A 15,064-nucleotide genomic window follows, 5' to 3' on the forward strand; every position below is an offset into this window, starting at 1 on the left:
GAAAGAGCATCGCATCCCACAGTGAATAAACAGAAATATCTGAATAAATATTTTGGGAGGGATTACCTACATTTTAATATTATTCTATAAAACCACAGCCCTTTGGTATGTTTTTTAATTTATTGTAGCAATTTAAAATGGTGTGAGTGTTCTTCACAACATTATTTAATCTGCATTCAAAGGATAATTTTAAACCATTATTTCATGTAAATATAATTATGTTTAATATCAAATTTAGAAGTAAATTCGAATTTTCAATACAAGTTTGGAAACTCAAAACTCAAACGTCTCTCTTTAAAAATGTAATAGCATACAAAGAAGAAATAATCTGGGGTACAACTTCATAAAAATGATGGCTTATAATGATTATTGATGAGAAGTTAAAAGCGGAGTGTTATTCTGTGAGCTGCCACATTACCCTATTTACTCGCAAAATATTATAACTGAATATGTATGAGAAAGATTATGTGCTTGATAGATACTTAAGAAAAGAAGAGCTTAGTGGCAGGGAATGTAATTCAAATGTTGGAAAGTGAAAATCTAGCCCATGGATATGTGAATGTAAAATCGTCACTAATTCCATTCAATCTGTTGTGGTCACTTCTGTTCTGGGTGTGTTTAGCTGAATATGGGTGGGGGGTGTGAATATTTCATATGGTAAATGATGTTTAAAGGAAACAAGTGCTATAGAAATAGATTCGATTTTGTAAAGTACAATGAACTAACACTTTCTGTTGTACTACTCCATCTTGTACGTGCCTGATTGTGCTGTGGTGACTACAAGAGCTTGGCATTAATACTGCTTTAAAAGTCTGGAGAGAAGTAAAGGACAAAGCATTCAGAAAAAGGCAAGTTTATAGCACAGGGTGGGGATCATTCGAAATGTGTGTCCTGAACTAGACTCATCACGGGCTTTTCCATTGTGGAAACCCGTCTACGTGAGAATGTCATAATCAGATAAACACTTACACCCACTTGCTTCAGAAACCGTAGTAAAGCTTCTCTTATCCTCGTCTACTTGCTTAATGAGACCAATATGTTGTCTGAATAGTAATAGATTAAACTGCAAATAATATATATATATATATATATTTCATATATTTCTTTCCTGTGGGACAAACTGATCATTCTTATTAAGCATGTATTTTTTATGTTTGTTTGCTTTAAATCTGTTGTTTACGGATTTTGCAATGACCCTAACAGTTCTCTATGTTCTTTATTAATGAAGTGACAGTTAGTTGCTGGAGGCACTGGAGTCGGTCGAGTACACAGATTCTGCCAAATCATCTTCGGACTCATCTCCCTCTTTCTCTGGTACATCTTGATGTCCCGAATACCTGCTATTGTACATCTCTACCTCCATATTATACTGGTCCATGGAGAGCCAAAAGCAGTGATTCGTTTCCATACGCTGACAGCTGTCAAGACAAACACAGCAACAAATATCACTTTCTCAGTCAACCACCAGCTATTACACAGTTCCAACTCAGTAACCCAAACTCATTTGTCACTTTGTTGTTTCCCTAAGAAAACACATGCATATGCAGAGCACTGTAAACTGAAACAGATGGCACTGTAGTGTACTACAAGGCAAGAATGGCATCCATGCAGAAAAAACAAGGACTTTACAGGAACTAAATTGTATTTGTTGGATAAACACACTTTAAACCCACTTGCTCCTTTTTAGAGTGGGCCAAGCAACACAAGCAAAGCTCATTTGTGCTTTAAGCTACAGCACAGACAAAAGAGACAACAACTCTTTCATATTATATTTACATGCCTGGTTATGAATACGGATATAAAGTGACCAGACATTACTGAATATAAATATCATCTTATGGCCTAGATGTCTGTACATTTATCAGTTGATTGATCCGACGTACACCTTACAGACTCACCGTTTTCCGTTAATGAACTGTATATCCAGTTTAGTGCCGTTGAACCCACGGACTGTGCCGGGCAGGAAAGTCAGAGAGACAGGATCCGCTAATGAGAGCACGAAGTCTCCCACCGCCAGCGTGTGTGGGCGACTATACTTCCCAAAAATGAAAGACTTCCTCTGGATCGTGCTCTTGCCATCGCTCCAGCGAATCACATAGTGTTTTCCGTCCGCTACTCTCTGCTGCACCTCGGCTACAGTTGACAGACATGACAAGAAAAACCTCAAGGAACAGGACGATACTCACTTTCACGGTCTGCGATCAGGTTTTATGATAGCTGTTGCAGTTAAAGGTTGTCTTCAAATGAATGATTTTGACCTTTAGCATTCTTCTAAAAGTGTTAAGTACAGTGTAATATTTAAGGTTATGAAAAGAAACACCTTCAGGTTTTGATTATCTAATCAAAGCCACGGTGAACAATGCATTTCCTATCTAGTAAAAAATAATACCTGCTGTTAATGATTAATCATATATATATATATATATATATATATATATATATATATATATATACACTCACCTAAAGGATTATTAGGAACACCATACTAATACTGTGTTTGACCCCCTTTCGCCTTCAGAACTGCCTTAATTCTACGTGGCATTGATTCAACAAGGTGCTGAAAGCATTCTTTAGAAATGTTGGCCCATATTGATAGGATAGCATCTTGCAGTTGATGGAGATTTGTGGGATGCACATCCAGGGCACGAAGCTCCCGTTCCACCACATCCCAAAGATGCTCTATTGGGTTGAGATCTGGTGACTGTGGGGGCCAGTTTAGTACAGTGAACTCATTGTCATGTTCAAGAAACCAATTTGAAATTATTCGACCTTTGTGACATGGTGCATTATCCTGCTGGAAGTAGCCATCAGAGGATGGGTACATGGTGGTCATAAAGGGATGGACATGGTCAGAAACAATGCTCAGGTAGGCCGTGGCATTTAAACGATGCCCAATTGGCACTAAGGGGCCTAAAGTGTGCCAAGAAAACATCCCCCACACCATTACACCACCACCACCAGCCTGCACAGTGGTAACAAGGCATGATGGATCCATGTTCTCATTCTGTTTACGCCAAATTCTGACTCTACCATCTGAATGTCTCAACAGAAATCGAGACCCATCAGACCAGGCAACATTTTTCCAGTCTTCAACTGTCCAATTTTGGTGAGCTTGTGCAAATTGTAGCCTCTTTTTCCTATTTGTAGTGGAGATGAGTGGTACCCAGTGGGGTCTTCTGCTGTTGTAGCCCATCCGCCTCAAGGTTGTACATGTTGTGGCTTCACAAATGCTTTGCTGCATACCTCGGTTGTAACGAGTGGTTATTTCAGTCAAAGTTGCTCTTCTATCAGCTTGAATCAGTCGGCCCATTCTCCTCTGACCTCTAGCATCAACAAGGCATTTTCGCCCACAGGACTGCCGCATACTGGATGTTTTTCCCTTTTCACACCATTCTTTGTAAACCCTAGAAATGGTTGTGCATGAAAATCCCAGTAACTGAGCAGATTGTGAAATACTCAGACCGGCCCGTCTGGCACCAACAACCATGCCACGCTCAAAATTGCTTAAATCACCTTTCTTTCCCATTCAGACATTCAGTTTGGAGTTCAGGAGATTGTCTTGACCAGGACCACACCCCTAAATGCATTGAAGCAACTACCATGTGATTGGTTGGTTAGATAATTGCATTAATTAGAAATTGAACAGGTGTTCCTAATAATCCTTTAGGTGAGTGTGTATATATATATATATATATATATATATATATATATATATATATATATACACATACAACAATACTGAACTCCAGTCCTGAAGGAAAGAAGGTTTGTCCTTGTTTTCACCACTTAACTATTATTGACCTAACTGACCTAAATAAGGGAATAAATTTCACCTTTTGCCTTTACTTGAAACAGGGACTGGCTTACAGAGACCTATCAAGCTCACTGGAATAGAGCAATGTGCCATTTACATAATGGAAAATGTAATCTGGACACCACTGTAAACCACTAAACCTTTAGCACAACCAAAAAGGTAGTGAGTTCTTGCCCTGCCCTCTCACCATAGCATTTTTGATTTGAAAAAATATGTCGGAAATGTGTGAAGGCCTTGATATGCTTGTTGTCTTACCAAGGTGATAAGTCCCAGTTTCATCATCTCTGGCCACCACTGGCTGCCTGACCCACCGTTCTTCACATTCCAGCATGTAGGCTACGTCCTGATCGAACTTCTGAGCAGGAATCCAATAGGCCTGCTCTCTGGAGACCCGAGCTTCCGTCCCATCGTAATACCTGACCTACAGGAAAGGCACAGCAGAGACACGCATACAGATTTAGCTCATTGTAACCCACTCTTGAGTTATGATTCTCAGCTGGGGGTGGGGGGGACTGGTATGAGTGCCATTGGCCTAGAGGTTCAAACTGAGGCTACGCCACCTACCAGCTGAGGCTAGGGCCTCCTGTGGTGACACATAATGGTCTGAGCACAGGAAAAGGCTGCAGGTCAAGAAATAAAAACATATGCGCCAGGTCTTGCAAATATGTTGGACAAAGAATGTGTCAAGTCAGGCTGAATTCGCTATTTCCTCCTGTTTAACTCAGCCTACCACTGAGACCTCATCGTTTATCATAATTCTGGACCTGAAGACAAAGTAATCACCTCCAGCTTTAGGTTATCCAGGACCTTCAAAACCACTCCAGGGCAGAAGCACTCCGGATACAAAGGATGGGCACCAATTACAGGATCTTTGTCCTGGAAGTGAGTACATGTTTGAATTAAATCTGATTTCAATCCACGAAAATAAAATAAAAACATTTTGTTTATACATAGTATAATGAGCAGGAAAGGTAATTCAAATTCATTTCAGTCTTAACTTTTTTTCTTTACCTGAATGACATGTTCTAGGTCATCGCCTTCTGTGATGATGTCTTCTCTCCAGATTCTCTCCAGCTCTCCATCCTTGTTCTGCAAGAAGTAGCTCTGGTCTCCACAGCAGTGGATAACTGAACCTGCCAAGGAGGAATTTGTCTCCAGCTTGTACCACATCTCACTTTAGTGCTTTTATCTAATGCTATTATTACTATACAAGTATTTGCCTCAAGCCTTCATCCATGGCAATTTACATTAAACAAGAAACTATAAAAAGTGTAAACACTGTGTAGAGAATAGTGGCTCTTTTTTTTAAGAAAAGAAAATGCAATGCCACATAAATCAATACATTATTTAATGGAGCATTACACATTGTCTGGAATAGAAAATAAAATACCACAAATTGAAATAAGAGTAGAGAAAAATACACCTTTGCCATCTTTGAAGCTGAAGGAGAGATTGCCTTATTCAAGTGCCTTTGGATTAAATAATAGACTCTAAATGTTGTTGTGCATGAAATCTCAGAAATATGCATCCGTTATACAAATAGTTTTTCTTGAGTCATCATGATGAACTTACTATGGTAATAACAGCCATCGTGTGACCAGCGGGCGAGAACAGCCTGTCCAGGAGCCAGTCGAGGGAAGTTGAGTCTGGCATTGCTCACATGCTCAGGAACACCCTTCAGCACAGCCTCACCTTTAAGTAGGCGGGGTAAGGGCGGGGGAAACAAAAATCACCACAAACAGTTACAATAACAGTTAGAAGTCCTATTAAAATTAAAAGTTCATACAAGCACAAACAGTTTCGGTATGACAAACACTTTGCTCAGCTTCTAAAAACAAACAAAAACAGCCTTAGCGGTATAAATCTGTGAGATGATGAATATGAAATAATTTCTTCCTCTGTGCAGTAACATCACTGCAGCCAAAGTGGCCACTCTCTTCAAGGCCGACTCCCTGAGCTATGTGTGCAATTCTCAATTTATTCACAATTAGATGCAAATTTCAACAGTCAGGCATTACAATTTGTATTATAGGGATAAGAAGGCTTTGTTTGTTTATAATTCATAACTTAATCCCAAGTAAAATGCTTTGTAGATGTTTCCCTTTGTGTGCTTCAGCCTAATTCTTCACACAATGCCACCTAGCAACAGACAGTTTACATAATAAGACCTGACAGCACAATACATGGGATTAGGAGGCATGCTTTCCCTCAACAATCAGCAGTCGTACAAAAATTGAACACATTATGCCAATAATTGCAGTATATGAACGTGCTAAGGCTTGGAAACTTGTAGGTTTCTGCCCTCCTGGGATGTGACTGAAGACTACTGCATCTCGCTGTTAAACCAGACATTGTCTCTGTTGGACAGCGTGGTTGGTAATGGGATTTGGAAGAAGCCTATACAACAATGTTTTTTAAACTGACAACTTCGCTATAAGCCACTGACTACATGAACACACACGACATCTTTTCATTTAAGATGTCTGTCTTCTTAGAAATGGCAGCTGTGTCTGAGGATCAGGTTAGAAAACTGCCTTCTCTGAAAAGGCTCAGTTCATGTCTAATGAGGACAGGGAGCAATTATGTTGCTGACCCCTGCCGTGGCTGTACTTGCGTGAAAAAGAGTAAGATAAAGAGTATAAAATAAGTGCCTGTTACCGCCTAAGCACCCGGCAAATCTTATCCAGTGAGAGCACACTGTTAGCATGTTATAATGGCTGCTGTCAGGATTTTTATATTTACTGGCCATAGAAAGTTTTATTTTTTTATCTGCAGTTTGGGTCAGAATTCAGAATCAGTCCTGAATCTTTATATAATAGGGTAATGCAATGTACTCTTCTAGTGCATTATACTATCCAATAATAGAATACAATAGAATACATAATTTAATAGGCAATAGTCTTATATCAGTGTCTAATTATTGGAAAGCCCAGAGCAGTCACCACTGAGGATGCATAAGAAGCTTTCTCAGGGAGAGTTTATATCAGTTTTCAATTGAGCTAAAGGGCTCTTAGTAATACGTTTAGCAGCCATAATCATTGAGTTTTACATCTAAAGGGGGTTTTCTATTTAGATGCTATAGTGAGATGCTGCAGCTTAGTGAAGATACAGAGTAATGTATTTAAATGTGTCAGCCCTGAGCAGGAAAGGAAGGGAAGTGAGCACCACACTTCCATAAACCCCAGACCAAGCACTTGCTCTGCTCTTATTAATGACTGCCTCATGTGTTGACACAAGGTGTGTGCAGCACATGGCTGAACTATAAGTCAACTGAACCAGCAGAGATCCTGCAGCTACTAAAAACAAAACACAATTCTTCTGGTTTCTAGTCCTTCTTGTGGAGTCGGTGACATACCAAGCACGCATGAACTTCAACCTGGTTAGAGCAGGAGATCATTTCTTTACAGAATCCCAGCAGATTTCTAGTTAGATAACAAAGAGGCATTCTGAGGTTCCTCTTCAGCTGAGACCATAAGAATAAAGTGGATTCAAACTCTCAATCTTAAACCAAATAAAAGCTCAATACATGCACATGGCTCAGCAATGCATTAGTGGAGTTATTTCCAGCCTGTGATACACATGCATGAACACTTGATAATCTGAGTGTGCTGCCCCTGGGAGGCTGTAACATCTACGTATTACAAAGTTTCTTGACCAGAATGCATTAACAGTAACAAATACAATGATATCCAGTAGAATGAATAACTAATATACTAATAATCCATTTGACACAATACATTTGCTTTAGCCCTTGAAAAAAGCTTGGCTCTGAGACGAACAGAGGATATATTAGCATTCAGGATATTTTGGCCCTGTTGCCATTTGTTCATTTGTGATTCATTTGTATTTGATATTTTGTATTTAGAAGCCTCTTTCTAATGTGGAAGTCATTTGTTTTAATCACATGATATTTAGGTAAAAAGTATTATAACTCCACTTTTAGATGCACCATATTAATTTCATATTCAATCCATATACATTTGAAAACAATCATGGGAAACACTTTGCCTTTTGTTTGCCAGTGCACGCAATTAAAATTGAAAATACAGCAATTCAATAAAAAGGAAAACACTTTGTACAGCCCATGCTCTATGAGTGTGTTCACAGACTTTGATGTATGCCTGTAGTTTATCAAAGATACATGATGTTAAACATCACAAGATGACAGGCGTTCAGTTCGTGAGTGAGCAAAGCACATTGCATCCTCATGCGAGTCTCTGAAAGGACTATTAGAGCCGACGGCTCATTATACTGCATTTTACCCACTCATGCATTGTCACAGGCGTCTCTGTCAGTGCCAAACCAGCCTAAAGAGACCTGGGAAATCCTTTCAACAATCTGCAGCCCAACATTGCTAATCACAGATTAAAACTAATCTCCAATCTGAGCCTCCTAATTCCCTTTCTTGGATCAGGACTAAAAGTATGTACCAACTGCAAAGCATTATTTTAAAGCTCATAAAGGCACAACATAGAGAAAAGCACTGGCACACACACACTCACATCAGTGGGCACCTATGGTCATAAACTATAAATAAGACTGGTAAAGAAAGCATTATTTTTAAATCAGAGGCCGTTCAATAAGCCTTTCATTGACAAGAATAAAGGACTCTGTTGTCTTTTTCAGCAACAAATCAAGACTATTTTGGCAGGATGTACTGTATTCAGAAAAGGTTCCTATAGGATCAAATCATTTTTAGACTTAAGAAAAACAATATCAAATTGTAAGTGAGGTTTAAGATGCCTTTTAAGTTGGAAAATGTATTCATGGTATTCGCTGGGTTAACTTTCTTGGTATGGCTACATAGATCAAGGGCTTCTCTTTGAAAACACGTGGATTAAGCAGTTTATCTACCAGAAATAAAATACATACTGACAACCAATAAGGAAGATCAAGGTATATAAACTCACAGTACCTTCTAAATTCATGTTCAAGCATTGGACAGTGCAATACTGTAATGTCAGTCACACTTTAAACAGGCTAACTCTGTTGCTGACTTCTCCAGCCTCCACTGAGCCTACAAACAAAATGTATTCCCTACTGAAGCTATTAATCTGCTTACCCTTTGCCTCCTGTTCCACTCAAATTACCTTAGTGATGGACATATACCATTCATAAATAGTATATGAACACACCTATCCATGGTGCAATGTTTATTAATGTACTGATCTGAAAATCTGCTTTTGTTTTTTTCCTGACTGACTATCTGATCGATTTATATAAGTAAGAACAGGAAAGGCATGCACTAAACTAGCCTGCTTAGACGTCCGTGGAGTATCTATCGCAGTTACTGTAAATGCAGCATGGCTCCCGTTTTGTTGCATGTCTCTTTTTATTCTGATTGTTAACTATTCACAGAGCTCTCATATATATGGCTTTGTGGCCAAGTAAGCCCAGGCTCCACTGCTTCTCTTAGCTCGGGATTAGCAGCTGCAATGAGATTGCTGTTAATCTTTTGATACCATTTGGATGCTAAATGAAAGAGGCATTGCAGCTGCCACTTGGAAAAGATTTCTCAGAAAGGCTCTGCAAAGTCGGGTACGAACCACACTGCTCAGAGCACTCGGCAGAGGCATGGCGGTTTCCAGCAGACATTCCCTGAATCCCAGAATGCCCCTTCAAGCCCTCGTCCTCAGGATTCAGCATTTAAATGGTAAACAGGCTTTCCCATCTATTATAAATGGGCTTCGATGTCATTGTCTCCTTTAGAGAAGATAATACACATGCTTTGACAGCCTTCACTAGATTACAATTACAGCCCCTTATTGACAGAGCACATCAGGACAGACTGAAGCTGATCTGTTGTTCTTTCAAAACCAAAGTGTTTTGATTCACTTGTCAGGGGCACGATCGCATTGTTTTCAGAAAGTGTGACGTTTGGTTTCTTGCTTGAAATCTTTTGTTTTTCAAAGATTTCGTGATGAAGTGCAGATCTAAAGACAGAACAAGGGGTAATGAAGTCTGAAATGCATGCAGTCCAATCTGACGACTGGACTCTCAGGAGGTTATTAGTGTAAAATGTGTTTACTTTAGACATGCATCTCCCCTTTCATTTTGCTTCATTAACATCAAACTACAATCAATATTCGTCACACCTTCTGACTGCAATAACCTAAATCAAGGCTTAGAGACAAGCCATGCTTAAATTACTTCTGAGAGGCATTCAAATTTAACAATCTACCTACAGATTTCACTTCAGGATCAACCCACAATCGCTACTGCTAGTCAGGGGAAACCTAGAAGTGCAGACAGCAAGTTATCTCCTTTGAAGCAGTGTTGTGAAATAGAATATAAAACCATATTAAGGGGCATATAATTTCAAAAGTATAATGCGCTTTCCACAGCAGAATTTTTTTTAAGTCCAGCTGCACTGGGATCAATTATAAAGCACACAGGCACTCCCAGGCAAAGACTAATTATTTTCCTGTGATAAACCCAAGGGTCACCACATTATCATCCATGCTTCCAAATAAGCACCGAAGCCACTGGTTACAGATTCTCAGGTTTCCTCTCTTGCTTACGAGGGGCAGCCGCTGCCATGTATTCTTAACTACCCTTTAACAAAGCTGTACCATTCTAGTTCAAGGATAATAAGACCTTAAACTCAGATCTCCAGAGATTGGGCTTTAATCAGTTCAGGCCACACACTGAAAGGGAGACAAGATCTTTAGCAGATCAACTGTTCTTCACCTGTGATACTGCCAAAGCGCTGTGTGATTAGAAGAAGGCAGGGGAATAGACTGCTATCGTAGTCTGTTTCCACTGGTTCCCTGAATGTGTTGTGAACTTAGGATATAAACGAATTCTGAATGGCTAATTAAAGGTTATTGTTAATTAAATAAATATATCTGCAGTGGGAATCACTAATCAAAATATTTTTAACAATTAGATAACATAGTATTTAAGTTAAAAAGCATAGGTTTAATATACGAATACATCCATTTTACAGTGGATGAACACACTTGTAATTAAGGTTACTATTATACAAGCATTCATTTAGATTTTAATGTGAAAGCATTGGATTTTCAAATCACATTTGAGACTAGCATTACGTGAGACCATTTGTTAAGGTGTTCCCATGTGAAGTAAAATAAAGACTTAAAAATAATGAACAAGCAGATAGCTAAGTCAATTATAATTAAATACAATGTATGAAATAAAGGCTATGTTTTTCATTTACTACACCACAATGTCTCTCACCCTCTTTACATCTGGCCCCTCTGGGTAAGATGTCTTTCAGCTTCTGGAGGTCTTCCAGCAGCAACCGCTGTTGATTGGCTAAACGCTTCTGCTCTTCCAGTACATCAGTGTCATTGTTGAGATTCAAAGCGGCCAAATCTTTCACACACTTCTGGATTTGCTGTGGGTGAGAAACGAAAAGAAAAGAAAGAAAGGTAGCAATCAGGAGCAGAAAACAAAACCAAACCAGGAATCGATACATTCCCTATTGGTTTTTACTGTTGCAGTAGGAGCACATAGTCTTAGCCTCAGTCAAAGTTTGCCTCTTAAAATGGTTGCTGTAAAATGTACTCACAGCAGTTGTTTAAGAAAAGGCTTCACTACTTTAGCAGTGGACAGGTTAGTAGCCCAAAACAGGACTTCATTTCTCAACTGCATAGTAAAGCGGAAATTGCATTTATCTTCCTCATCGTTTAAGAGGGTGTCAAACTTTAACTATACACAAATTTGTATAATACAAGTGTCACAAATTATAGCCTACAGTGTCTTTGCTTTAAGAACAAAAAATTGGAATATTTGATGACCACCAGCTGCAAAGGAGGATCTTGCCACGTGTTAAATCAAGCAAGGAAGCCACAGGCCTCTGATTTTGAGGCAGCAGTGTGTGGAGTACCTCCTGCTGGGATCTGTGCTCAGCCCGCGCCTCCTGCAGTTCTCTAGCCAAGTCCTCCAGCTTCTGATTGGTTGAGTGGCTTCTCTTGGCCAGGTCTAAATGCACTGTCTTTCCAGGTGGGGAGTTTGACCCCTGGGGATGCAGTGAGGACAATGGGGTGGACAGCCTGCCAGAGGGGCACGTCCCCAACCGCAGGGGCAGCGAATCCAACGACGCAGATCGTGCGCTGGATCTGTGAGTACGAGCACCACTTGTCTGTATATCATCTTCAGAGGCCGGTCTCTCTATAAAAACAGTGAAAGAGAGCAAGATAAAATAATTCTGAAACACAAAACCTGTAAAATACCAGTTGTTTTCCAGTTGCTGTTGGAAGAATTCAGGTCACAAAGGAGTCAGATCACGAGTCATTCAGTTTAAACAAATAAAAGACAACTCCCCCCATTCTTTATGCAGTTTTCCACCCATGTGTTTGTAGAATTTATTGAAAAAAGAACAAAGATATGAACATGAACAATAAGTGTTTGCGGAGTAAGTCTCCCGCACCAGATGGAAGCGTTCTGCTGAGTGATGATAATGTTATGCTAATTCTGATTAGACTTCAAAGGAGATGAAAATTGCAAATGTTGCTTTGACCTTGAAGATTCCTCAGATGCAAAAGTAAGCCGGGGTACCTGGCATTTCAACTCAGTTCTCTTTCTCCTGTTTATATATATATATATATATATATATTCATGCAGATAATATAGCATTTGAATCAAAAGCATACCCTATTAGCATACCGATTGAAGTAAGACTGAAATGCACTGCCTTCATGGTGAAAATCAATAAAAAGGTGGCCACAAGGTGAAGTCAATCAGAGAAATTAGACGGCACGCTTTCTCTTATAAGTAAAAACAGGAAAGTGCCAAATTAAAAATGATGAAAAGATGCCTTCTTTAAAACAGGACAAGGAAAAGTCATACATTGTAATACATTAATTCAAATTCAAATGGGACATACATATTAAACAGAGATACACAGGGAGGCTCTGAGACTCAAGTGGAAATTGAAAATGCTCTTTCAGTTCCAGAAATTTCATGCAAAGTTTGAAATGAGATGGTCATTTTAAGTTTGATAGTCTTTTGACGGCTGGTCACATATCAAGTGCACTACACATTTCTGGGCAATGATGTTTTCACTGCTTTTCACTGTTTTCAATGCCACTGCTCAGAGAAACACTCACAATTTGAGTTGAAAATCAGATGACACTCACAAGGGCTTTGAAATAATTCTCACCTTCTTCACTAGAGGAGCTCTCTGAGTCTTGCTTATTGGCCACGTCTCTGACAGACAGGTCATTCTTGTTGTCCTGTTCATTCTTTTTCCTCTGATCTTTTCTTCTCTTACACTTCTGTGTTTCCTCATCGAGTGATGCAATATTTCCTGTGTTCCTTTGCCGAAGTGTAACTGGTTTTGCAAACTGTATACTTGGGCTGAAATTCAAAGTGACATCACTATGTCATTTGTTTATGTCAAACACATACAGACTGATACAAAAAAGAAATAAAGAAAACAGCTAAATGGTTAATGTATAATTTTTTCATATAAACATGCTAAATGCTTAAAAAATGTAACAATGACTGATCTCATGGTAACTTCTATTTAAAATGCTAACGCACTATAATTTTTTAATTATATTCAACTCCCAAGCTTCCCTAAAACTCATAAAACCTTGCTTTACTAAACTATAGATGACAAAGTATCCAAGAAGTGCAATACCATTAACTAAAATCACAGGCATTTGAATAATGTTGTCTGCAATTAAACCCAATCTGTGTAATAAGGTTACTCATAAAATTTGCAGCAGAATCTAATTATTATAATTAAGTCATTAATAAAATCTTGTCTGTGATAATTATATTGGGTTTTATAATAAATTACAAAGGTTTAATCATGCCAAAGCAGTAGATAAGTTAAATGACAGAATGCTATAATAAGAATCAGATAAGAAACATAGGATGGCTCTAAAAGATGACTGAAAAAGAGCACAGGAAATTATAAATCAACTTTCAGATAATACACTGCTTGCTTAAGAAAATACAAAATATTTAAATAACCTTTTTTGGTAAGTTGTTTTCTTTTGATAACAAGGCAACAGTACTTGTAAGAAGTTCAATTTATTATATATCTTTCAAATATATATTTTTTAAACTTTCAACTAAAAAGCAAATCGTATTAGAGAGAGAGAGAGAGAGAGAGAGAGAGAGATTGTATGAGCTCTACCAGAGGATCAGCACAAGGTAATGGCCTACATGTTGCAAAAGGCTAAGCTACATGATATTGCAATTTTTGTATCTTTTCCATTTTGTGATTTTTCCATCTGTCTAGCTATACATCAACATCACAAAATGGATTAATGAGTCTCTTTCGATTTACATTTTAATAGAAAATGCTGCCGCTGGAGCTGACCATTCACCTGATGTCAGAGATGGACAGAGTTTACAGTCCAGATCAATCCAAATAAAAACAAAATTGAACGCTAACAAAGTCTTTTCACAATATATGACTGAGGCATCCAGTAAGTCACAATGGTATTTTTAGACACTATTGTATTTATTTGACACCAATCATAGACATCTGCTTTTTTCACTGTCCTGTGTAAGAATTGTTCTTATACAGTATCAGAGTTTAATTGGTAAAATAACCATGGACTGTAACAATTACTTACATTGTGTAATCTATCATCTGGCATTCTTGTATATATCGGCAGGCGAAGGAATACTTAATCTGGCTGATTTTAATTATTCTTTTTCTAAATGAGTGCTCCTGCAGGAAAAAAGAAAAACACAATATATTTTTCAACAAAACAGTTATAATGACTCTTCAGAGCTCAGAATCATGATTGATAGATTTTTTTAATTTATTTGATTTTAACATACAGTGAGGGAAAAAAGTATTTGATCCCCTGCTGATTTTGTACGTTTGCCCACTGACAAAGAAATGATCAGTCTATAATTTTAATGGTAGGTGTATTTTAACAGTGAGAGACAGAATAACAACAAAAAAATCCAGAAAAACGCATTTCAAAAAAGTTATAAATTGATTTGCATGGTAATGAGGGAAATAAGTATTTGACCCCTTCGACTTAGTACTTGGTGGCAAAACCCTTGTTGGCAATCACAGAGGTCAGACGTTTCTTGTAGTTGGCCACCAGGTTTGCACACATCTCAGGAGGGATTTTGTCCCACTCCTCTTTGCAGATCCTCTCCAAGTCATTAAGGTTTCGAGGCTGACGTTTGGCAACTCGAACCTTCAGCTCCCTCCACAGATTTTCTATGGGATTAAGGTCTGGAGACTGGCTAGGCCACTCCAGGACCTTAATGTGCTTCTTCTTGAGCCACTCCTTTGTTGCCTTGGCT

At 38.6% G+C, this 15,064-nt stretch overlaps 1 protein-coding gene across 1 annotated transcript in view; it reads right to left on the reverse strand.

The window, feature by feature from the left end:
* Window positions 1-101: 101 nt before the first annotated feature.
* Window positions 102-15,064, reverse strand: part of LOC136750931 (von Willebrand factor A domain-containing protein 3B) — a 40,077-nt gene continuing 25,114 nt past the window's right edge. The window contains exons 27-36 of the mRNA XM_066706104.1: window positions 14,374-14,471; window positions 12,942-13,138; window positions 11,667-11,950; window positions 11,015-11,174; window positions 5,387-5,506; window positions 4,826-4,947; window positions 4,598-4,690; window positions 4,070-4,235; window positions 1,899-2,133; window positions 102-1,418 (exon numbers count right to left, since the gene is read on the reverse strand). Coding sequence (XP_066562201.1) covers window positions 1,235-1,418; window positions 1,899-2,133; window positions 4,070-4,235; window positions 4,598-4,690; window positions 4,826-4,947; window positions 5,387-5,506; window positions 11,015-11,174; window positions 11,667-11,950; window positions 12,942-13,138; window positions 14,374-14,471 — 1,659 coding nt within the window. The 3' untranslated portion in view covers window positions 102-1,234. The remainder of the gene's footprint in view (window positions 1,419-1,898; window positions 2,134-4,069; window positions 4,236-4,597; window positions 4,691-4,825; window positions 4,948-5,386; window positions 5,507-11,014; window positions 11,175-11,666; window positions 11,951-12,941; window positions 13,139-14,373; window positions 14,472-15,064) is intronic.

Source organism: Amia ocellicauda, chromosome 6, assembly GCF_036373705.1.
Source record: "Amia ocellicauda isolate fAmiCal2 chromosome 6, fAmiCal2.hap1, whole genome shotgun sequence".
NCBI classification, from domain to species: Eukaryota; Metazoa; Chordata; class Actinopteri; order Amiiformes; family Amiidae; genus Amia; species Amia ocellicauda.